Source organism: Cetorhinus maximus, chromosome 10, assembly GCF_964194155.1.
Source record: "Cetorhinus maximus chromosome 10, sCetMax3.hap1.1, whole genome shotgun sequence".
Taxonomy (NCBI): domain Eukaryota; kingdom Metazoa; phylum Chordata; class Chondrichthyes; order Lamniformes; family Cetorhinidae; genus Cetorhinus; species Cetorhinus maximus.
Genome location: NC_135888.1, coordinates 23,440,847 through 23,466,201, shown reverse-complemented (window position 1 = coordinate 23,466,201; position 25,355 = coordinate 23,440,847). Strand labels below are relative to the sequence as shown.

The following is a 25,355-nucleotide window of genomic DNA, read 5'->3' as shown; positions in this document are numbered from 1 at the left end:
ACTTGTCGTAGTAATGGATTCTAGCAATTTCCCCAAGAATGCTATAGCAGCATACATAGAAAATCATAATTGGATCAGACGGAGTCAACATGGTTTTATGAAAGGGAAATTGTGTTTAACTAATTTATTATTAGAGTTCTTTGAGGAAGTAACAAGCGAGGTGGATATAGGGGAACCTGTAGACATGGTGTACTTAGATTTCCAAAAGGCATTCATTAAGGTGCCATATCGCAAAATAATATATACGTAAAACAAAATAGCACGAAATAAGAGTTCACGGTGAAGGGATTTTTAACAGGGATAAAGGATTGGTTAGTTAACAGAAAACAGAGAGTAGGGATTAATGAATCATTTCCTGGTTGGCAAGCTGTAAATAGTGGAGTGCCACAGGGATTAGTGCTATGACCTCAACTATTTACAATCTATATCAATGTCTTGGATGAAGAGGCTAAATGTATGGTAGCTAAATTTGTTGATATCATGATAGGTAGGAAAGTAAGTTGTCAAGAGGAGGTAGAGAATCTGTAAAGGGATACAGGCAGGTTAAATGAATTGGTAAAACTTTGGCAGGTGGAGTATAATGTGGGAAAATGTGGAGTTGGCAGGAAGAATAGAAAAGCAGAATACTATTTAAATTGAGAGAGACTGCAGAACTCAAGTGAAACAGAGGGATCTGGGTGTCTGGTATATGAATCACAAAAAGTTAGTATGCAGGTACCAAAGGTAATAAATTATAGAGCAGCAATTCTGTATCTGCCCAAGAAAATGTACCATTTAAAATTGACCAAATTAAGGTTAGGAAGAAATAAGATCAAGATCCAAGTTAATGAAATCCCACTTACAGTGCTGAAATGGAGTTCAGCTTCTTGTAACTTGACCTACTTAAGCTGCTTGCTTGTTCAGATATACAAAACATTGATAGTCAGTCCTTACCTGAGTGTAACCCAGGCTTGATTTTGTATCTCTGATGCTTGTTTAGTCTGTTGAGTTTTCACCTCTGTACCACTTCCAATTGCACTCTAAAAAAAAAACAGAGAATAACTAATCTGAAGAACAAGCAAAAATTGCAGTTGGGAGGTAAATAAACAAAACATGGTCTTACACAAGATTATGGATTTTGCATTCTGCCATCATACAGTACTGCACATTGTAGTTAAACAACTTTATTTCTTTAGAAGTGGTTACTTAATATTTAAAGCATTGGTAGTTAGTCGGCATCTTATCTACCAGCAACATCCCAAAGTACTTACAAATAATTAAGTACTTTAAAGTGGAGTCACCTATGTAGGCCAGTTCACACCCAGCAATGAAATGAAGTGATTGTTCAGTGTATTTTTAAGTGGTGTCAGTTGATTGAGAAATATTGAGCAGGAAGTTCTGATGTCCTGGCCAATGTCCAACTGGATTCTCCCAAGTTAATGTGCAGCTGCAATCAAAATCTTCCACTCAAATCCCCAGGTTGATCTCAAAATACGCACGTCACACAAGTTCCCAACATTTTAATAGACATTTCTTTCCTTCTAAGAAAATTTAAGCCATTTTCTTATTTTGCAAACCAATAACACCACCATTATTACTCTGCTCCTCCACTGTGCCCCTTCTCCAATAAGTAGCATTTTTTACCTGGCCGTCAGCAAGCGAAAGTATCCTTTCCTCTGAGGCACAATTTATAAAAAGCCGAGGTGGCTTGGGAGGAGGCTCTGGGCTGAAGTTTAGGTTGATAGGTGTAAAGTTCCTATACATACAAACACACAATTAAAAGAATGAAAACAAAAGACGAAGACAAACAAGATCTCACATGGAAGAACGTGTCTTTATGATTGCTTAGAAGATTTGAGTCTAGGGTGCATATTTCAGAAACTGCAAATGTAATTTATAACTTCCGGTTAATCTTTTCAGCAGATTCACATCCTAACTACAGTTATAGTTCCTTGTAACTACATCTTATTTGAATGGCAATAAATACTGATATCTCCTCTTTCCTGCAATAATCTGGATAATTACCATAGACTTTTTATTAATTCATTCATAGGATACGGGTGTCATTGGCAAAGCCAGCATTTATTGTCCATCTCTAATTGCCCTCGAGAATGTGGTGATGAGCTGCCTTTTTGAATACAACTGATTGGCTTGTCAGGCCATTTCAGAGAGCAGTGAAGAGTCAGCCACATTGCTTTGGGTTTGGAGTCATAGATCAAACAAGGCAAGGATGGCAATTTGCTTCCTAAAGAACACTTGTGGACCAGCTGGGTTTTTAAGCGATAATCTGGTAGTTTCTTGTTTACCTTTATTGATACTATCTTTTTATTTCAGATTTATTTAATTAATTGAATTTAAATTCTCCAACTCCTGTGGTAGGATTTAAACTCATGTCTCCAGATCATTGGACAGGCCTCCAGGTTACTAGTTCAGTAGCAAAGCCACTATGCAACTGTATCCCAGTCAGGTATTAGTCATGTGTGATCTGTCCTTACGATATTTTCACATGAATTTTTCACCAGGGGGTTACTGGATACCATTAGGAGTGTGTACATGGCTAATTTGTTTCCTTTTTGGCCCTTTCTGGTGAGCTTTACTTCTGGGTTTGGAAGGTGTTGTCTAGGGAGCCTTGGTGAGGTCCTGGTTGATATTGTTCAGTTCTGCAATGGGCAGAAAATTTCTCAGTTTGGAGATGCACCCTTCTTAAAAAAAAGGCTATACCTCTAGCTTTTAAATTTGTTCAAAATATTTTGCAGCTTTGATATTTCATGAGTTAGAACACAAAGACCCAAACTGAGTTTTGCTAGCTCATTTATTTTGCTTTGCAGTACATTAGGAGTTGTGTGCATAAGGGCCGAGCATGCCACGAGCTCAAGTACAAAGGCAGCAAGCCACTTGCACATTCTTGCTTCTGTTGAGAAGAGTTTTGTCAGCTCACAATCACTCTACTAAAGACTGGCATGGAACTATTGCACTGCATCTCAGAAGTAACCAAAAACATATTTCCTATCCTTACCTGCCTGGAACCTGCCTCCTGGCCAATAATCACAGGGCTAAGAACAATTAGGCTGAATTCAGTAGCGCAGACTATCCTGGTTATTAAAAATTGGAAAGCACTATTTGGTGACAACCAGCAGGAACAAAACTTCTTACCTCCCTCAGTATTCCTTTCCTGCTACCCAAGTTTGGAGTCACTTAACCATTACTTTATTGATCCCACTTTCTTTTCTCCCTTCAGCTGTGGCAGTGTCCTTGCAGTTTGAGTCTCATCACTTCACCCAAGTTTCTCAAATTTACAAAAGCATGGAGAGTTTCCGATATGTTGCTTTTCTTTCTTTCCCCAGTCCTGCCAGATCAGATTATAAATTAGATTTGGATGGTGGCCCTTCAGACAATTTAATATAATCCTTTCAGTTTAGTAATCCTGAAGCCTTCCCACACTCTACAGTAGCCCAAAAGCGCTCAGACTTAAAGTCAAAACAAGCGGGCTGACAGACCTATGCATCAAACATTATTAGTTTCTTGTCGGGAATCCAAGTGACTCATTTGAACTAATGAGCCACAAGAAGTTTTCCATTTGTAAATACAAAAGAACAGGAAAGCTTTAGATCACACAACTTGCCTTGGTTCTGGTGACAAAGTGCTGAAAGTGCATGGTGCTCCGGATGGTGATGTGAAATTGGAATCAGATGGAGGCAATGGTGGACTCATTGTTGTCATGCTGCTACAAGGAGGCAGCATACTCATCATTAGACGCCCCCAGGTGGCAATATTAATATTCATCTGTGATGCTCTCAAAAAGTTTTTCCCTATGAAAAGATAAGGTGCTTCAATTAGAAAGTTCAGTGACCATCCCTCATGCTTAAGCATAGGTGGAGCACTTAAAAGGTACAGTAAAAATAAAACACAGCCACGTGCGGACACATACACAGGCTCAAATCACAAAAATAAAAATCCAAAGAGAAAAAGATTTTGCACTATTATTTAACAAAAAAAAATGGTTACAGTTATGCATGTATCAGAGCAAATCTCTGCTCACTGAAAGTTCTAATATTTTGCCATCAAGTGGGTAAGCTTGATAGAACCCACCTCTCTCTTTCGGAAAAATTCGATTCTGTCGTCGTAGCTTTGGGTATCGGTCAATGGCAGGATTACAGAAGATTACCTGGAATGATTCACACAATTGTTGAGTCTTAAACTCTTCATTTACATGGAATATATTCAGAATAAGAATGAAACAACATCACCAAACATGCCGAAGCTTTTCGTCTTGCACTCACCAGGGCAGACGGGAGAATGCCAAATTTCAAAGGGAACAATTTATTATGCATGAGAAGAGGATGCCGATTGCATGCTAATTGACTCTGGTCATTGCGTTGCCATGGAGAATGCACCAGGGAACTATTGTCGTCATGCTTTTGTTTAATTCAAAAAAAAGGCACAATGGCTGGACACGTTCCTCTTGCCTGCTACTTTTGCCTACAGAGGACAGATCCCTGCATATGAATACATGTAGCTCCTAGCAAGCATAAGAGAGCCATGTTGCAAGCCCGACTGATAATCTTAAATAGATTGTTAGTGTAATTCTTAGCACATACTCAGGATTGTTCAGCAAGGGCTGACCAATTGGACCAATCCAGCAACTGGTGGATTGTATCATGCAGCTCATCCCTTCAGCTGTTTGCAATAGGTAGAGTACTGGCCATAGTCAACCAGCCCATGCTTCCAACAGATCAGAAATCAGAACATGATGTGTAACATTAGATGCGATTCTATGATTGGACAAAACTTATTGAACAACCCCGAGTGCTGAGAATTATACCAAGAGCCAATTTAAGATTATCTGGCTTGCATTGTGGCTCACTTATGCCTGCTAGAAGCTACATACATTCATATGCAGGGACTTGTCCACTGCAGGTAAAAGGAACATGTTCAAGCACTGCTTTTTTTTTAATTAAATAAGCCTGGGGGACAATAGTTCCCTGGTGCACTCTCCATGACAATGCCTTAACCACAATTAGCTTGCCAACCAATTAGCTTATTTTTTTCATGCAGTACAAGTTGTTACTCCCTTTGAAATTTGGAATTATTGCATCTGTCCTGATGAGTGCAAGACGAAAAGCCTCAAAAGCATGTCTCTCTTTTTTAAGGTCTCTACTACCAAGCGACATCCCCAACACTTTCATGAATAGATGGAGTATGCATGTGAAAAGTTGTATTTTTTTTAATAAAAAAGCTCCTGCATTGGCAGAGCAATTTCAGTTTCAAGCACAGCACTCTACAGAATGCTGGGATTGTAGTTGAAATCTATAATTCCTAAACTCAGCCATGCCATTTTGGACTTGAGGAAATTCATTGGTGTCCCAACCTGCTCTCAGAAACATCTGAGGAAAGCTATGCAGCAGCATATGAATTGCTTCAAGAGTGGATTAGCTGCCTTCCCCAGAGGTCAGGGTTGATCACATGATGTGCAATACAAGCACAAAGAGGAGGAATAACAGTCTCACCTCTGCAGAAAGCACCCCCTGTGGCTCCAAACACAGAGTCATCACATGGCACTGGTTGTCCAGGAATTCCTCAAGTCGCAGGAACTTTACTGCACACAGCTCTCGCCAGTCCCGCCAGTAAACAGCAATTTCCAACTCACGAGACTACATAAGAGGAAAACCAAAACCTGCAAAATAAGTCTGAATGCTACACTAATGTAAACTATGACTAATAATTAGTATGGACACACATTGCTAATCAGGCAAACTGAATAAAATCATACAATCACCCAATAAGACCATGGTTCATCTTTGACATCAACTTCACTTTCCTGTGATTCCCTTAATGCCCAAAAATCTTTAATGTATTCAGCGACTGAATGTCCATAGCCCTTTAGAGTTGAGAATTTCAGAGCTTCACAACCCTTTAAATGAAGAAAATTCTCATCTCACTCCTAAATGGCAGACCCTTTATGCAGAGACGATGGCTGCAAGTTCCAGAATCTACAGCCAGGAGAAACATCCTCCCACCATCTACCCTGTCAAGCCCTTAAGAATTTTGAATATTTCAGTGAGATCACCTTTCATTCTTACACCAACCTTTTGAGCTGCAGGTCTAATTAACAGTTGGTAAGTAGGTTAGGTTTTTTTAGTTGCAGCACCCAAAGTAAGTGATCGTTATGCATTGCCAGTTTCCCACAGTGTACTTGTCCAAAGTGTACAAGTGTACCAAAGCCAAGTGCAGACAAAACCATTCATTGTGAAGTGTTTGTACTGAGGTGAACACTACCTGTGGATTTTTGTGATGGTATATGCAAATCAAACTCAAAAACATGTTGATAAGGTTCACTGGTTCTATAACGGTATTTAAATTGATACAGGTGGAAAAGACAGAGACTACAGTAAATATCAGTTTTGTGGTCTAACAACAGAAGGAATCTAAGATTTTACTGAGGTGACCCAGTGGATAGAGGCCCAAACAATCTCAGGCCCAATAGCTCTTTCAAAAATAGTAATGGCAGGAGGGTCAGAAAATTGTACGCAGATCCCAAGAATACTGCTGCATGCCCCAAGTTCACTTTTACTGGAAATCGATATCTTCTCACTAAACAGAGTTATTCTTTATTATGTGCATGGATTAATTGTATGTTTACATTGCACATTCATTTTCAGGCCAAAACATTATCACTCAAGTGTTGCAGACAATCTGGACCTAGTAGCCACCTGTGAATTATTTTTAAATGCACAACGTAGTAAAACAACCGCTATGATTATCACTCAAGCAAGACCATGGCAGATGGTGGTGCGGCTGCACTATTATTCAAAGCATGGGTTGGTGACTTTAAATTGAGTACTGTTGAACTACAAGGAGAGAAGATGCTTTCTAGCAAGAGTGTTTATTATTTACCAACCAAGTGTCAAAATGGCTGAGTTAGGAGCACTCTTTCTTTCAAGTCAGATGTTGTTGATTCAAGCTCCACTTCAGAACTTAAGCACATAATTTAGGTTGACACTGCAGTGCACGACTGTACAAATGAATGCTAAAGATCCTGTGGCTCTATTCAAAGCAGAGCATGGAGTTTGCCAAGTGTCCTGGTTCACATTCTTCCCTCAACCAACAAGACCATTCATCTCTGTCATTGGTGGGACCTTGCTGCAAACAAAATGGCTGCTACATTCACCTATACCACAGCAGGCACACTAATTCAGGCTATGTGAAGCACTTTGGGATGTTTGAGAGACATGACAAGATGCTGTATGCATGCAAGTTATCTAACAATGATTTCACAATTTAGTGTACAGCATTCAGTCCTGTATCATTCAATATGTTAGTGTCTAGGTTAGTTATGTCATGGTGCTGCCTCATTATGATGCTCTTCAGTGGCATAATTTCAAATGAAAGGACTGGTAATATTTCAGTGTCAATAGCAAGCTCTGGTGTACCAGTTAGATTTGCTGATGGAAAAAGTAATTAATTCAAATTTGCACAAGTATATTTCACCATGCTTCTTTTGGTTATTTTTGATAATTATAAATTTTGGAACTGTTTGGATTATCGTGTCATTGCTGGTTCTCTGAAATGGCTATTCATTTAGTCCCACTCCCCTGCATTTTCTTTAAATATTTATCCATTTCTTTTTTTTAAAAAAAAGTTATGCTGGTTCCGTTTCCACCACTCCTAGTAGGAGCACACCACATCCAACAATCCTCTATATAAAAAAAATTGAACCCTCCCTTCGTCCTTTTAGTGATGATATTAAGTTTATGCACTCTAGTGTTGACCAGCAGAAATGGTTCATCCCCATTTACCTCAAGATCCTCCCTCTGAACACCTCCCATCCTGCCCCACCCCAATCAATTCTCCTCTTGAATTTCTCTGTTTTAGTCAAATAAGCACCAGTTCCTTTAATTTGGCCGCATAACTAAAGGTTCTCACTGTTGGTGAATCTTTTCTGTACCCTCACTCTGATCTTGAGATCCTTCCGAAAATAAGTGTCCAAAATGCCTACAATATTCTAATTGCAGTCTAACCAAATGGCTTGTATGGTTTTACCGTTACACCTGCTTTTGGGCTCTATTCATTTATAAAATTGAGAATCCCAAATTCAGAATTTAAGCCATGCTGACCAACAAGACCAATTACAGTTTGCATCGTTAATATACCCTGTCGAGTTCAATGCTGAAGGTCTGATCCCATGTTTGATTCTTCACTGAACGCCAGTGTGTTTGTCCCACGATTCGATTGTCCAGTTTCAGAACAGCACTCGCTTCGGCTGAAAAATAGAATCGGACAATTAACAAGCTCCAGATAACTTTCACTATCTTCACATCATGCCCCCTCCTATTGTATATATCTGAAGAAAAAAAAATGTGGAAAGTAATGGCCTGCTTTGACAGTGCTGAGCACCTCGCATCAGTCAGGCAAAGGAAGGACTGGCAAGTGTGTGGGAGCAGGTTATCAATCTGCACTTGAGACACATGTGCAGACCCAAAATAAGATAGAAATATAAATTTCATGCCAATCGAGAAATGGCTTTGTATACAAATGTACATTGATAATTAAATACTCACTACTTAGCTCCTCTGATTTTAAGTATCGGCGTGCTGTATTTCGCCTGTGAATATTCATCCCTGTCCATGTCTTAACAGATGATAGAGGGGTTCCTGGACCGGGTGATGCATTTGCCATCCAGGAGCGACCTGGGACATTTTCAAGAAGGTGCTGGCATCCTATTAACTTTACTTCCAGTGTACCTGGAGAATTAAGAAATTAGGGAATATTTGTACCATATTTTGAGGCACAGGCATTATACATGTTAGGCTGGGATACCATTGTCTTTGTCTATTCGGGACAAAATGTCAAGAAAATCCTTCAAAACAATATGCTTCCAGCCTTCAGGGAGAAATTGGACAGAACCAAAGACATTGCTGAAGTAATTCAGTTAATGGATGAAATCCAATTCAACTTTAAGATTTAAAAAAAAAAATGACAGATAGGTTCGGTGAGCCTGTCCCTTATTGATTCCTGCCCTAGTCTTCAATTCCTCACCACTCCAAATAAAACTCTTTTTTTTAAGCAAACTGCAGAGCAAGTGTCAATAGAAGGTCAGTTATCTGAGCAAGCCAGAGCAGATAAGCAACTCACTTGAGACTTTTTGGATCGAGACAAATGCTTAACCATTTTTATTACCAGATTGGGAAACTATTCTAGTTTCCTCCCTTGCAATACCTGATACCATCCTTCTCCTGACAGGGCAAATAACTGAGTCACAAACATCAGCAAGCCAAATTGGCAAAAAAAATGTAAGCTTCTTGGCAATAGTTCAACATTTGGGTTCTGCTTTCTGGACTACAAATTAATTCCTTTAGCAATAACAAAACCAAAGCAAGCCACAGACCATTTGAAAGATCATTTAGGTCGCAAAATACGTTTTCATGTGACTAACAAGCCAAATTTTATTAATATGTTGCATTGGCAACAGACAATATTGATGACAAAAATTTTTTCATGCTCGCAGTCTGCCCCACACATTGCAGTGCCAATCACAGCAATGCTAAGCAAAGATCAGATACTTTCCCACCAAGGGCTGGTATATTTACAATATATACATTGTCTCCACCTTCAGCTGCTTCATCAATGACCTTCCCTCCACCATAAGGTCAGAAGTGGGGATGTTCACTGACGATTGCAGAGAGTGTTCAGTAAGTACCATTTGTAGCACATCAGATAATGAAGCAGTTTGTGTCTGCATGCAGCAAGATGTAGACAACATTAGGCTGCTAAGTGCCAAGCAATAACCATCTCCACCAAGAGAGAATCTAACTATCTCCCCTTGATGTTCAATGGTATCACAATTGCTAAATTCCCCCACCATTCTGGGGGTGACCATTGACCAGAGGCTGACTGGACCAGCCATATAAATACTGTGGCTACAAGAAGCAGAGGCTGGGAATTCTGCAGTGAGTAACTCACCTGACTCTCCAAAGCTTGTCCAACAACCACAAGGCACAAGTCAGGAGCATGATGGAATACTTTCCACAACTTTTTTTTTAAATTACACATTCATGGGATGTGGGAGTTGCTGGCTAGGCCAGCATTTACTGCTCATCCCCAATTGCCCTTGAGGAGGTGGTGGTGAGCTGCCTTCTTGAACCACTGCAGTCCACATAGAGTGTAGGTACACCCACAGTGCTGTTAGGGAGGGAATTCCAGAATTTTGACCCAGCGACAGTGAAGGAACTGCGATATATTTCCAAGTTAGGATGGCAAGTGGCTTGGAGGAGTACTTCCAGATGGTGTTCCCATGCATCTGCTGCCCTTGTCCTTGATGGTAGTGGTTATGAGTTTGTAAGGTGCTATCTAAGGAGGCTTAGTGAGTTCCTGCAGTGCATCTTGTAGATGGTACACACTGCTGCTACTGTGTCTCAGTGCTGGACGGAGTGAATGTTTGTGGATGGGATGCCAATCAAGCGGGCTGTTTTGTTCTGGATGGTGTCAAGCTTCTGGAGTGTTGTGGGAGCTGCACTCATCCAGGCAAGTGGAGACTATTCCATCACACTCCTGACTTGTGCCTTGTAGATGGTGGACAGGCTTTGGGGAGTTATTCACCACAGGATTCCTAGCCTTTGACCTGCTCTTTTAGCCACAGTATTTATATGACTAATTCAGTTCAGTTTCTGGTCAAGGGTAACCCCAGGATGTTGATAATGGGGGATTCAGCGATGATAATGCCATTGAATGTCAAGGGACGAGGGTTAGATTCTTCTCTTGTTGGAGATGGCATTGCCTGACACTTGTGTGGTACGAATGTTACTTGCCACTTGCCAGCTCAAGCCTGGATATTGTCTAGGTCTTGCTGCATTTGGACATAGACTGCTTCAGCATCTGAGTCATCGTGAATGGTGCTGAACATTGTGCAATCATCAGCGAACAGCCCCATTTCTGACCTTATGATGGAAGGAAGGTCATTGATGAAGCAGCTGAAGATGGCACAGCCCAGGACACTATCCTGAGGAACTCCTGCAGTGATGTCCTGGAATTGAGATGATGGACCACCAATAACCACAACCATCTTCCTTTGTGCTAGGTTTTACTCCAACCAGTGGAGAGTTTCCCCCCTGGTTCCCATTGATTCCAGTTTTGCTAGGGCTCCTTGATGCCATAATCGGTCAAATGCTGCCTTGATGACGAGGGCAGGCACCTCACCTCTGGAGTTTCACTCTTTTGTCCATGTTTGAACCAAGGCTGTAATGAGATCAGGAGCTGAGTGGCCCTGGCTGAACCCAAAGTGAACATCAGTGAGCAGGTTATAGCTAAGCAAGTGCCACTTGATAGCACTGTTGACAACCCCTTCCATCACCTTACTGATGGACAGTAGACTAATGGGGTGGTAATTGGCCAGATTGGATTTGTCCTGCTTTGTGTATATGACATTCCTGGGCAACGTTCCGCATTGCCAGGTAGATGCCAGTGTTGTAGCTGTACTGGAACAGCTTGGCTAGGGGCGCAGCAAGTTCTGGAACACAAGTCTTCAGTACTATTGCCAGAATATTGTCTGGGCTCATAGCCTTTGCAGTATCAAGTTCCTTCAGCCATTTCTTGACGTCACATGGAGTGAACCAAATTAGCTGAAGACTGGCATCTGGAGTATTGTGTGCAGTTCTGGTCACCACATTACATGAAGGACATAATAGCTCTGAAGAGAGTGCAGAGAAGCTTTACAAGAATGTTGCCAGGGTTAGAAAAGTGTAGCTATGAGGAGAGATTGGCTAGATTGGGGTTATTTTCCTTAGAACAAAGGCGGCTGAAAGGTGACTTGATTGAGGTGTACAAAATTATGAGGGGAATAGATAGAGTGGACAGGATAAAATTGTTTCCCTTGATGGAGAATTCTAGAGCCAGGGGACACAGATTCAAGATAAGTGGCAGAAGGTGTAGGGGGGACATGAGGAAGAACTTTTTTTACATAGAGGGTAGTGGGTGTCTGGAATTCGCTGCCCAAGTTGGTGGTAGAGGCAGAAACTTTAAACTCTTTTAAAAAGTACCTGAATCTGCACCTAAAGTGCTATAAGCTTCAGGGCTATGGGCCGGGTGCAGGAAGGTGGGATTAGAAAGGGCACCTGGGTGTCCTCGGGCTGGCATGGACAAGATGGGCCGAATGGCCTCCTTCTGTGCTGTAACTTTTCTATGGTTCTATGCTGGGGACTTCCAAAGGAGGCCGAGACGGATCATTCACTCAGTACTTCTGATAGAGGATGAGTGCAGCAGCAATATTGCTCAAGGAGCTCAACACCATCCAGGATAAAGCAGCCCACTTGATCACGATCCCATCCACCATTTAAAGATTAACTCTCTCTACTACTGGTGTATAGTGGCAGCTGTGTACACCATTTACAAGATGCAATGCAGCTACTCCTCAAGGCTACTCTGACAGCACCTTCCAAGCTCACAACCTCTACGACTTAGAACAATAAGGCCAGCATGTCTTAATGTTGCAAATACTGTGACAATTGAGTGCATGTTCCAGCTGTGATGAAGTGCAGATGATACTAATTGGGGAAAGGTTAGAACACAAATTAAAACCAGTTTCCTTCTCAGGGTGGGGTTGGGAAGTAGTCTGCACTTTGTTATACTGGATTTTGTGAATAAACCTATGTTGAAGACAGACTGACTCCAGCTTCTTCCTTTAGCAGATGCCTGCTCAGCAGAATAACAGCAGCTGCATGGGAATATCACCACCTGCAACACCACCACCCTAGCATGGAACTCTAATCGCCATTTCTTTACCGTATCTGGGTCAAAAACCAAAAACCTAGAACACGCTTCCTAACAACACCTTGGCTGTACCTACACCACATGGACTAGAGTAGTTCAAACAGTGGCTCACAGCCATCTCCTCAAGCAATTATGGTAGCCTCGCCAGCAAATCTCTCATCCCATTAATAAATTTTTTTTAAAAAGCTTGGTTTCTTATGTCACCCAGCAGTTGGTCAACAAGCTGCACTAACACGGGTTTATAATGTTGCTGTATTAACTTACCAGCTTGCACATTGTGATTTTTGGTTGTTAGGAAAAGATTAAATGGCAAAAAGAAACAGGAGCTTTTTCTACCTGTTAGTGCCGCTGATTTGATAAAGGCCACAGAGAGGTACGATGCGCCGACGCGGGTTAGTGCCAATGAGGGCGAATTCACCATTTTCAGTTCTTCTTTGATAACTTCATGCTTGGGGTGGCCACTAGGGAGCTCACTTAGGCGGCATTCTAGTGAGATGCGAAGCAGATCCATTTTCTGGGCTGACTCTTGCAATCGTGACTGTGCCTGATGTTAAATGCAAACCAATTTTTTTCTTAAATAAGATCTTGCTGCACAAAATTTCAAAAGTAACAATTTTTACAGTCTTATGAGGTTTGTGAACAGGCTTTTCCCCCACAATTTTTCCTTCTTCATTTCCTAAAGACACAGATTCATGCCAAGGTACAATTCCATTAGCAGAATAGTTCATTATTATTCTACTCATTTAAGCATGGATAGCAAGTGTCAATAAGGTTTGCCACAAGTGCAGATGACATCCTAAGGCATATCATGGGGGAGAAATAGAGGGAAACAAAAGCATGGTCCACAAGATATGTTTTGAGGAGGCTTTTAAAGGCTATAAGTGACAAGAGGTTGAAGGGAATTCCTTACAATGTGTGCTAGACAGCTGAAAGCTTGCCACTAGTTGTGAAGTGGCAGGGCAAAGGGGTGGAACAACAGGCCAGAGCTGGAGGATCAAAGTGTTCATGGCTGGAGAAGGCAAGGTGGAGCAAGACTAAAGAGGGATTTATAAATGAAGGCAAGGATTTTGAAATTGATGCATTGGGAAGCTGAGAGTTTATACAGTCAAGGGTTGGAATGTAGAACATGATGTAGGACAGGCTGCTACTGGGCACATATTTGAACAAGTTGGAGTTTGTGGGCTTAAGAGGAAGAGACTAAAGGCAACAAAAGGGATGAGGATTTTAGCAGCACAGAGTTGTCTTTCCTTTAATATTAAACTGATGGCCCATCTACCCATGCAGGCAGGCATTAAAGATCCCTTGGCATAACTCAAATGATCAGGAAAGTTCTCCCAGTGTTCCTCAATCAGTGTAAAATGAAACAAAATTAGTTATCTGATTGCTGCTTACCAGAGTTTGCTGTGCAAAAATTGGCTGCTGCATTTGCCTATGTAGTAACTCTACTGCAAAAGTAATTAATGGTTTTTAGATGTCCTGGGAAATAAACTGTATAAATGCAAATTCTTCATTTCCATATGGCATTTATCAAAGGTTTGCATAACATTCCCTATACAAATACTCATGATCTAGATCAATAGAACAATACAGATGTTAAGTTTTAACCCAATTATGAAATTGACCACTTTATATAGAAAATGATAAAAACGTATCAAGCATACAAATTTTCAAAATTCAAATTGTAAATCAGTCCAAACAGAAATTTCTCTCAAATGGAAATAAAAAAATATTTGCACACTTATTAGTTTTTGCATGTTAATGAGACCAGATTTTCTTCCCCGAATACAAAAATGTATAATGAAAGCAACTGTTCCTTCTGTTCCACTTCCTATGTCAACCTCCCATGCAAGCACAGGAGATGAGACACCTGCAGTTTCACCTCCTCTCTTCCCACCATCCAGGATCCCAAACATTCCTTCTAGATTAAATGGTGATTTATTTGTACTTTTCCCAATAAACTGTATCCATTACTCACAATGAAGTCTCTATACTGGGGAGACGAAATGCAGATTGGATGATTACTCATTCCTGCCTTCTATCCCATCACAGATCTTCCCTTTTGTTCTTTCTTGCCCCACCACTCTTTTTCTCAGAGTCTACATTTGCTTAAAAACTTTAATTTCTTCCAGTTCTGCCTGATCTGCTGAGTATTTCAGAATTTCCAGCATCTGCAGTATTTTATTTCTTACCAAATGCATTCTAAGTAAATCAGTTTTTCCATAACTTGAGTTAGAAGTAACTTTTTGTAGATTTCTTCAGTCTCACCCATTTAGCACAAATCATGCAATTGTCCTAGAACAGCTTCATCATACCTCAGCCAGAACCTTCTTGTCCTGGACCTTCCTTCCTTCCAGCAACTTCACTGCATTGTTTGCACCTTCTGCTATTGCAGACTCAACCCAGAGATGATGCCTCAGTTCTTCAATTCGCAGCTCCAGAGGGCTGATGGTTCCTTTGTTGCAACCCACAACAGCAAGAAAGTAAGATCAGTCTCAGTGATGATATGGTTTCTTGAGGTGACTAAAGCTTTTTTTTCAAATCTAATTATCAAAACATATTTGCTCAGGATGGTAGCTCACAGCCAAACTGCATAGCTAGTACAATATAATGGCCACATTTCTTTTTAAACTTAAATGATCTAAAATGACTTTTGATGAGTCTCATTCTTATGCAATTTTATGAGAAATTTGGAATTTTGGTATACTTTCAAATTAATACACTCTAATGCAGCAAGAAAGACTAAGACTACAGAAGACATGGTAGCGCACTGTTGTGCCAAAGCACATGTCATGACTTGCTCTTGGAATTACCCACACCGTTAAGTCCACAACTCTGCCATGCCACTGAAGAAAGGTGCTCAATGGGGGTGTGGGGTCAGGCACTTCCCCACAAGAGTACAAGAAAAGCTGGATGGAAAAATACTAAAGGCCACTCATCAACAGTCTCAGCGATGGTTAGACCCTGAGAGAAAGTCACTTTTCCATTCTCACTGTTGGGTAATGATGCTAGAATACCCTCCCAAAAAAGGAGAAGATACAAAATAAAACAAAGTGACATTTGAGCTTAGGTACATGCTCCAGCATTGGTGCAGTGCAGTTACAGTCCCTGCAGCAGTGACAGAGCAGTTTTATCACTTGTGCCACAGAGTTGACAGGCTCCTTATGTCGTGAGGAGATATTAATTAATTGGTCACATCCTCACAGAATAAGGTTCTGGGCTACTGCTGCATGCTTCCTAGCTACTGCTTCAGAGCAGTATGAGCAAAGATCTCTGAGCAAGGGGCCCATCCACTAACGTGGTTTTAACAGCCAAGAGGAACAAGAACAAAATAGACCCCACCCTTACAAACATTTGCAAATAAGGATCAAAGAAAATCTGTGTGAAATAAGTACATTTTCTGGCACATTTCTAGTTCCTGGCACCAACCTATAGTTTCATTGCTGTCCTCAGCTGCTCCAATGGTGTGAGTTACTTTAAGGATCTGCATTCGGATTATATCAATCTTTATTTTACTGTCTTGTAACATCTGTTGTGCTGCCGCTAACATTTTACGATCCTGGAAACAGATTTTTTTTAGCACCTTATACAGAGAAGAGGAAGTAAGTTCTATTAACATTAAAAACTGCTCCAATCAGGCAAAAAAAAATAAAAAATTCTTGGAGTCTCATTTTTATAGCAAAAGCAGAAAAGAATGTTTCTTTAAGGTTTCAGTGAAGTTGGATACAAATAGAAAGATGAAAATCCTTTGCTCAGTCCCCTAAACCATTAAGTTCCTGACCGCTGCTGTGCAAAAGATAGCAGACACTTCTTCCACCATACAGGAAGTATTACAAGAGTAATCCCAGGGCCATCTAAGAAAAACATAGGTAGTAGGGTAGGTAAACCACCATTTCTCTGTCACTAGATCTGCTCATCTTAGCATGACCAAGGGAAAAGAGGAGAAACAAAATATATTCACAACAGAATGTTTCAGCAATGATATCTTGTGGCATGGAACTGAGATTTTTTCCCATACTGCTGAATCACTGTGGAATATGCAGAACAAAGGCTAGATGATTCCTCACAGTAGAAGAAAACATTAACAGTGGGCCAATCTAACAGCATTTATGAACCACCACCAAGGACCACTAACCTTTAAACACACTACTTACCCTGTCTATTCTGTCTAATATTACTATATTATATATTGTTTTGCAGCTGTGCATCCTTAAAATTATTTGAAGTTAATAACCTTTCAAAAAGTTCATAAAATATGGAATATGTTAGCTTCAAAACCAACCTTATTTCTTTCCCTTATTCCAAGCAAAGAAAATCAAATTAGATGGCCATCATTCACCTTGAAGCTCACATCATAAACTTTGTCCTTTATTTTCTCAGTAATTGTCTTCCTCCTAAGCTCAAAATAAATGATCTTACATATTAGCCTCCTTCCAGATTCCCACTGTTTTAAAATCAGCATTTTTCAGTCTTTTATTCTAATTCACTGACTAACTCCACCTCCCTACAGGAGTCTCAAGCCTTGCTCTATCAAGTTTCAATCAAATCTCAACATCTAGAGCTACCAAAGAGAGATCAAAACTAAGCAAGAACCTAAGTGATCATATCTGCAAGAACAAGTTGATGTTATTTATAATGTACCATCACACAGTAAGAATTATGTAATGCCTGCTGAGGTTGGAACACAGAGGTCTTACCTTTGATGGCCCATTTGAGTACATCTGGATCATGTTTTCAGCTCCCTGTTTCACCTTCATTTCAATATTTAGCTGTTTCTTCAGAGCTGTGATTCGACTGCTGAGAGGAGTTAGACATGGCTCCCAGCAACAGAGGTCTGGAGACAGTCCATCATCTGAAGAAATTTAATAATAGAAGCTCTGGGTGCTTTTTGTTTATTTACAATAAAGACAGGCCTTCATCAGGACTCAGAATTAAAGGAAGCCAAAGAACTCATTTGTCCTCTACTGAACTGATGATCTTGTTTGATGCTCATTGCCACTGCATCTAACTTTTAAAGCTTTTGTTTCTTTAAAATTACAACTTTTTTGGAGTTTTGTACTGTTAAATGGATGGGAGCCCATGCCAGATTTTAAACAGCAAGGAATTCTGGAGGCCTGACTAATGTCATCCCTTCAGCCTATATCAAAAACAGATAGACTGGTCATTCTTTTCATTGCTGTTTGTTCCACTTCATTGTATTTCAGAGTAACCAATTGTATGGGAAATGTTTTGACATGTTTCTGATGTAATGCAAATTCTTTCTTTCTGATTAAAAAAAAACATACATTTTCAGTTTGAGTGTAGGTAAAAACCTCTCCTTATGACTGTTCACCAAAATCATGCCCCAGGCTATCATAGTCATCCTTACATTACTGTGTTCCTTCCTTTCTTCATTGGTGGTAACCCAGAATCATAGAATTGTTACAGTGTAGAAGGAGGCCATTCAGCCCATCATGTCTGCACCAGCTCTCTGAGCATTTTAACTTAATGCCAATCTCCTACCTTTTCCCCGTAACCCTGCACATTATCTAAATAGAAACAATCATCCAATGCCCTCTTGAATGCCTCAATTGAAGCTGCTTCCACCACACTTCCAGGCAGTGCATTCCAAACCCTAACTACTCACTGTGTGAAAAAGCTTTTTCTCACTTCACATTTGCTTCTTTTGCAAAACACTTTAAAACTGTGCCCTCTGGTTTTCTATCTCTTTGCGAGTGGAAACAGTTTATCCCTACCAACTCTGTTCAGGCCCCTCATTATTTTGAAAACTTCTATCAAGTCTCTTCTCCAAGGAAAACAGTCCCAACTTCTCTAATATTTCCTCATAAGGATTGTCTCATCCCTGGAACCATTCTTGTAAACCTCTTCTGCACTCTCTCCAATGCATTCACATTCTTCCATAGTGTGGTGCCCAGAACTGTATACAATACACCAGCTGACGTCTAACCAATGTCTTATATAAGTTAATCATAACCTCCCTGCTCTTGTATTCTATGCCCCTATTAATGAAGCCTAGAATACTGTGTGCTTTAGAAACAGCACACTCTACCTGTCCTGCCACCTTCAATGACCTATGTACATATACACCCAGGTCTCTCCACTCCTGCACACCCTTTAGAATATCCTTCATTTTATACTGTCTCTCCATATTCTTTGTACCAAAGTGTATTACCTCACATTCTCCGCATTGAACTTCATCTGCCACCTGAACTTTATCTGCCACCTATCTGCCCACTCCACCGATCTGTCAATGTCCTTTTGAAGTTCTACAAAGTCCTCCTCACAGTTTACAATTCTCCCAAGTTTTGTGTCATCCACAAACTTTGAAATTGTCTCCTGCACACCAAGATCTAGTTCATTTATATATATCAGGAAGAGCAAGGGCCCCAGTACCGACCCCTGGGGAACTAGCGGGGTACAGCAGGGATCGGTGCTGGGACCCCAGCTATTCACAATATATATTAATGATTTAGATGAGGGGACTAAATGTAATATCTCCAAATTTGCAGATGACACAAAGCTGGATGGGAGGGTGAGCCGTGAGGAGGATGCAGAGATGCTTCTGTGTGATTTGGACAAGCTGAGTGAGTGGGCAAATGCATGACAGATGCAGTATAATGTGGATAAATGTGAGGTTAACCACTTTGGTAGCAAAAACAGGAAGGCAGATTATCTGAATGGCTATAAATTGAGGGGGGGGGAATGTGCAATGAGACCTGGATGTCCTTGTACACCAGCCGCTGAAGGTAAGCATGCAGGTACAGCAGGCGGTAAAGAAGGCAAATGGTATGTTGGCCTTCATAGCGAGAGGATTCGAGTACAGGAGCAGGGATGTATTGCTGGAATTATACAGGGCTTTGGTGAGACCACACCTGGAATATTGTGTGCAGTTTTGGTTTCCTTATCTGAGGAAGGATATTCTTGCTATAGAGGGAGTGCAGCGAAGGTTTACCAGACTCATTCTAGGATGGCAGGACTGACATATGAGGAGAGATTGAGTCAGTTAGGATTATATTCGCTGGAGTTCAGAAGAATGAGGGGGGATCTCATAGAAACCTATAAAATTCTAACAGGACTAGACAGGGTAGATGCAGGAAGGATGTTCCCAATGGTGGGGGAGTCTAGAACCAGGGGTCACAGTCTGATGATATGGGGTAGACCATTTAGGACTGAGATAAGGAGAAATTTCTTTACCCAGAAAATGGTGAGCCTGTGGAATTCGCTACCACAGAAAGCAATTGAGGCCAAAACATTGTATGTTTTCAAGGAGGAGTTAGATATAGCTCTTGGGGAAAATGGGATCAAAGGATATGGGGAGAAAGCAGGAGCAGGCTATGGAGTTGGATTATCAGCCATGATCATAAGGAATGGTGGAGCAGGCTCGAAGGGCCAAGTGGCCTACTCCTATTTTCTACGTATGTTTCTATGTAACTCCACTACAAACCTTCTTCCAGCCCGAAAAACACCCATTAACCATTACTGTTTCCTATCCCGCAGCCAATTTTGTATCCACGTTGCTACTGTCCCAGGAGTAGATGCTCTGTGTAGAATGCCCCTTTAAATTTCATAGTTCATTATACTTCTATGCAAATACTCTGCCAATCACCACAGCACAACTTAACTGTGCAGTAGGGAAAATTTAAATTAAATTTATAAATCTTAGCTAAGCAGCACTATGGCTCAGAATTGTTTTTATTAGCAGCTCCATATTAATTTTTGCTGCAGAATTTTAGGAGCCAAGTAGAGTCTTACTTATTACTCTTACTGCAATTGCATTGAACACAGTCATAAGTTACTATCATAACACACAGTATAATGGAATAGTGAATGAGCCTTGGATGGCATGTGCTGCCCTCACACTATTACACTTTCAAATCACTATTGCACTCCCAAGTATCCCATCATTGGGGCAGCAGTAAAGTTGGAAGGATAATTGTGTCCTTCCCTTTTGAACCAAGGTCTGTAATGTTTCAGTAATACTGTTATAGTTTTATAAATTAAGCTTTGGTAGGGTGAAGTGTGAACTATGCAGGGAATGTTGCCAACAAGGGGAAGGTTAGTACAAGGAGCAGATTTTCAAAAGCATCTCTTGATTAAACCAGAGAAATTTTTCTTTTCTCTCATGATGGCCTAATTTCCGATAATTATGTCCAATCATCAGGAACATCTATTTGCTTCACCTCAGTACATGCTTTGCTATCAGATTAGTTTCCTTACTCTTTTTTTCTCCTCTTCTCCCAGTGGTGCTGGGTTTCATTTTCATGGATTGTAGGCACCCTCCCAAGTGAGCATGGCATCCCAAAGTCAGCAGTTTTTTTTTGCAGAAAATCTGGGGGACTTCATAGTCAAACTTGCATGTGTGTATACACTTTTCAACAAGTGGCAAGGCAAGTGATCAGGAGCAGGAATCCTTTCTATCTTAATTTTGCTTCCCAGTTCGGTCTCAGAGACCAACTGTGGCATCTTCATCAGTGCCCTAGCAGGGATCATATTACTTACCACAGGAATCGCACTTATAACACACTGGGTGATACACCTAGCCACTGGGCTATTGAAAGAGGCTAAAGTTTATTTCCCCCATCCTCCCAAGAAAATCAACAATTGAATAAAGAATTAATCATTGAACAAAAAAAAAAATTTTAGTTAATAGTGGAACTGAGCTTGAGGAATACACAGATCAATACAGGGATGCATTTTAATTTAATCAGTTTTGTACAGTAATATACCGAGTGCCTAGCTCCACAGAAAGGGTTAGATCTTCTTATCCAAGCCTTAGAGTTCAGTTGCACTCACCTCCCCGATTGTCCCTGTCTGTGACAACAATTCGTGCATTCAGCTCCTGAAGCTCCCAGTGCAGTCGCTCCAACTTGCGATTTGAGGTTTTCAAAATGTTTTCCACATGTGCCAGATTTTTTTTGTCCGTCGTCACCTTGCGTAAGTTCTCTGTTCCTTCTTTGATTTTCAGCTCCTTTTGTATTTCACGCCGTATCAGATCTTTCACTCCATCAAGTTTCTGCTGCATGTCTGGGTCCAAGAGGTCAGTTCCCTCTGCCATGTCCAGCCTCTGGCTAATCAACAGCTGGTAATTATTGCTCTAAAAAATGAAATTAATGGTTATGGTTTTTCATTACTGCAAATTAAATTGTTATATCATGTTACTGAAGAGCCTCTAAAAATAAAAATGAAGGAAGAAAATTTTTAGCGTCTAGATGAACAGGCTTGGTTTAATATCACATCTGATCTGAAAAACAGCACCTCTGAAAATTCAACTAAATGACCTCAGCGCTGATTCGAACTCTAGCTAAATTATATGATCAAGTCTCCTGGTGTGGTTCTTACACCACAAGCTTTTGACCAGACAAGAGTGCTATCAAGTGAGCCAAAGTTGGCAACAACTGGATCAGTAATTTATTATAGAGTTAATGTCTTAAAAGATACGCAGCATGATAGTTTACATTTAATACCTGAACAGAATCAAAAATTCAAGTTTTCTTGGTCACTACAATCTGAGTACCGTACATCATCACATTGAATGGCAGATCAAGTTAAGGAGTTGAATGTCCTATTCTTGTTCCCCACGTTCCATATGTTACTGGCGTTTATCCCAACGTTAAAAGCTTAACACTCCATTTACTGCTACATCATATCATTCAGTTGCAATGAATGTTACATTTACTATACTCTCTAAAATTTGATGTAAAAATTAAAATTGTTCCCACAAGTTAGCCTGCATTTAATGCTGTAATTTTGGGTTGTCTTGTCCTGTGAAGCTGCTCCACTCTTTGGGTTGGCACCTTTGATTACTTTAAACAGTTTCCAAATTGAATCAGTCAGCACTCTAGTATTTTCCCTAGGAATTAGGGGACAGGAATTAACAGGTGCATGAAGTCACTTGCTTCTCTGGGCATTTGACCTAAACAGTCACAGCACCACACTCGTTGTCTGTGAAGCATCCTGGAATATTATTCTCAGACCCGCTAAGCCACCGGGTAAAAAAACAAAATTTGCACTGCTTCTAATGAAAGGTCATTGATCTCCCTCGGGACTGCACAGCTGCCCCTCAGTACCGACCCTCCGACAGTGCTGCGCTCCCTCAGTACTGCACTCGGAAGCGTCAACATGGATTTTATGCCCAAGCGTCAGGGGGGTGGGGCGCCTCGAACCCACGTCCTCCTAATTCAGAGGATTGCCCATTGAACATCAGTTTATTTGACCAGGGCTACACTCCCAGGCTGCTATGACTGTTATCCGTTTGGATGCAGCACTGGGTGCCCACGGACTGTCCGCCGCCGTCGGCCGGCTCTCCCGGGGCTGAAGCCGCTCTGAGGATCTGCTTTCCACCCGGTGACTTTTCCTAACCTGTTGGCAATCACCCGCCTTCATCCCTCAGCTACTTTATTTCTTTCTTTTCCCCAAAGGGCGGAACTGTCGGCTATCCGGTCATTTCTGCTCCACTTCTTCGCCTCAAGCCGGTTAGCCACTAACTGACACTCTTCGAAAAATGTTTAAACTCGGAGCACGCCCAGTCCTTGATTTGAACTGGGAGCTGCACGCCCTGACCGTCCATTGGACAATTGAGGGCACGTGGGCGCTGTCAATCACCTCACCGCCAACCAATGGGATGAGGAAGGCGGGGCCCAGCGCCTGGATGATGTCAACGATCTAACTGACGTTGACATCATCTAACCACCCCGCTCAGGTTGATGCGTTGACGTCATTCTTCAGGATCAAAAATGCTTCTTCTTAATAAAACCACCAAACACCCTGCGTTGCTTCGGTGTTATCAAAAATGCCCCGTTTCTCTTCTCAGGCCTCGTGTCATATGAGGCAGACAAAGCAAGTGCCCGTTTCTAAAGCTTAAGGGGCGCCAGTCCGCATCAAGCGTGGCTGACCAGGAGACCCTCTCGCTACTGTCTGCCATAGGTGTATTGGAAGGATTTACAGGTTGACAATCAACCTGTTTGGCTAGTTATGAATGCACCCTCTGTGGCCATCAAGTTCTGGAGTGGAACTGGAGCTCAGCTTCTGACGCAGAGGCAGGTACACTACCCACTGTACCGCAAGACCTCCTCTCCCTTTTTAGAGGGGCACTATTAATTGAGAACTAAATCATAAATCAATGGAAACTTGTAAAATTAAACAATAAAATTGCATCTGGCATTCAGTATACCCTCCTGTCCCTGCAGTGACCACAGGTTGCAGAAGTTCTTAAATGCACTGACAGACGCCACATTGCTCCCTTTCTAGAGCAAGGAGTCAAAATGTGTTTGGACCCACAGAACAATTTTTCACTTATGGAACACTTTGGTCGGTCAAGAGATGGATGTTCTGCCCAAGGTGTAGCTGTACAGGCAGGTTTTAAGGATGTTTTTTCAAGGCAGGAGAGATGCAACAAGGTGCATATGTTAAAAGGGGGGCACAGAAGAGGGTGCATAGAAAATTTACATGGTTGATACCAGAAATGTGTGTGTGTGTACATATCAGGAGAGTATTGGCAGGCTTGGTCTCTTCTCTTAAAGTAGACTTTGAGGGATGGCCTATAAAAGAGGTATTTAAAATTATGAAAGATTTTGATAGTGTGGATACATAAAAAATGTTTCATCTTGTGGGGAAGAGCATAACTAGAGGCCATCAATATAAAATAGTCACCAAAAAATTCAATAGGGAATTCGGAAAAGACTTCTTCATCCAAAGGGTGGTGAGAATGTGGAACTCGCTACCACAGAGAATGGTTGAAGTGAATAGCATAGATACATTTAAGGGGAAATTTGACAAGCACATGAGGGAGAAGAGAATAGAGGTTTACAATGCTAGATTTAGATGAAGAAAGATGGGAGGATGTTTGAGTGGAGCATAAGCACCAGCATGGACTGGTTGGGCCAAATGACCTGTTTCTGTGCCATATATCCCACATGATCAATGTCCCATCAAGTTGACTTTAAAGTTCCCAATTCTTTCAAATCCCTCCATTGATTAGAGGGTTAATTCAGCTATTCATATCTTCTTGAATTCATTCATTCTGTTCATATCTTCTTGAACTCCCTGAATGATATCCTTTACTTTACTTCCTGCTTTCAAAAGATGTTTGAACACCTTTTTAAGAACGCCTTCATCCACCTCCCAAACCTAACTCCTCAATTTCCTCTTTTTCCCTCCCACTTGACATTCAGCATTTTCCCTCCCTAAAGTAAAGATCTTCAAGATGTCTTTCTGCACATGAAGAGTTTTATAGAAATGTAACTTGCTTTTAATTCACAGCAAATTTCCATTACAGGTTTCACTTGTGGCAAATTGTGATCTCAAATGCACTGTCTGGAAGTGAATTCAATAAGAAGTTTTGGTGTTAGCCATGGCCCTATGGTAGCATTCACCTCTGAGGTAGTGGTTTCAAGTCTCCACTCCAAGGCTTGAGCACAAAACCAAGGTGATACTCCAGGGCAGTACTGAGGGAGGGCTGCACCATTGGAGATGCTGTCTTTCAGATGAAACCCTGAACCGAGGCCCCATCTGTCCCCAACTCTCAGTTGGAGGTAAACAGTACCGTGATACCATGTCAAAGAAGAGCAGGAAAGTTCTTCTGGGTGGGTGTCCTGACCAATATTTATCCCTCAATAAAT

General features: G+C 41.1%; 1 protein-coding gene across 2 annotated transcripts in view; it reads right to left on the bottom strand.

Annotated features, from left to right (window-relative positions):
* Positions 1-23,249, bottom strand: part of LOC144685544 (serine/threonine-protein kinase N2-like) — a 39,407-nt gene extending 16,158 nt beyond the window's left edge. Inside the window, exons 1-13 of one of the 2 annotated variants that reach the window (XM_078550165.1) lie at positions 23,098-23,249; positions 21,532-21,832; positions 17,436-17,590; positions 16,168-16,321; positions 15,054-15,193; positions 13,078-13,285; positions 8,538-8,720; positions 8,130-8,239; positions 5,487-5,630; positions 4,069-4,144; positions 3,602-3,788; positions 1,624-1,735; positions 934-1,019 (exon numbers count right to left, since the gene is read on the bottom strand). In XM_078550165.1, coding sequence (XP_078406291.1) covers positions 934-1,019; positions 1,624-1,735; positions 3,602-3,788; positions 4,069-4,144; positions 5,487-5,630; positions 8,130-8,239; positions 8,538-8,720; positions 13,078-13,285; positions 15,054-15,193; positions 16,168-16,321; positions 17,436-17,590; positions 21,532-21,832; positions 23,098-23,121 — 1,880 coding nt within the window. In that variant the 5' untranslated portion in view covers positions 23,122-23,249. The remainder of the gene's footprint in view (positions 1-933; positions 1,020-1,623; positions 1,736-3,601; positions 3,789-4,068; positions 4,145-5,486; positions 5,631-8,129; positions 8,240-8,537; positions 8,721-13,077; positions 13,286-15,053; positions 15,194-16,167; positions 16,322-17,435; positions 17,591-21,531; positions 21,833-23,097) is intronic. The other variant, XM_078550166.1, reaches the window with a different exon arrangement.
* Positions 23,250-25,355: the final 2,106 nt, after the last annotated feature.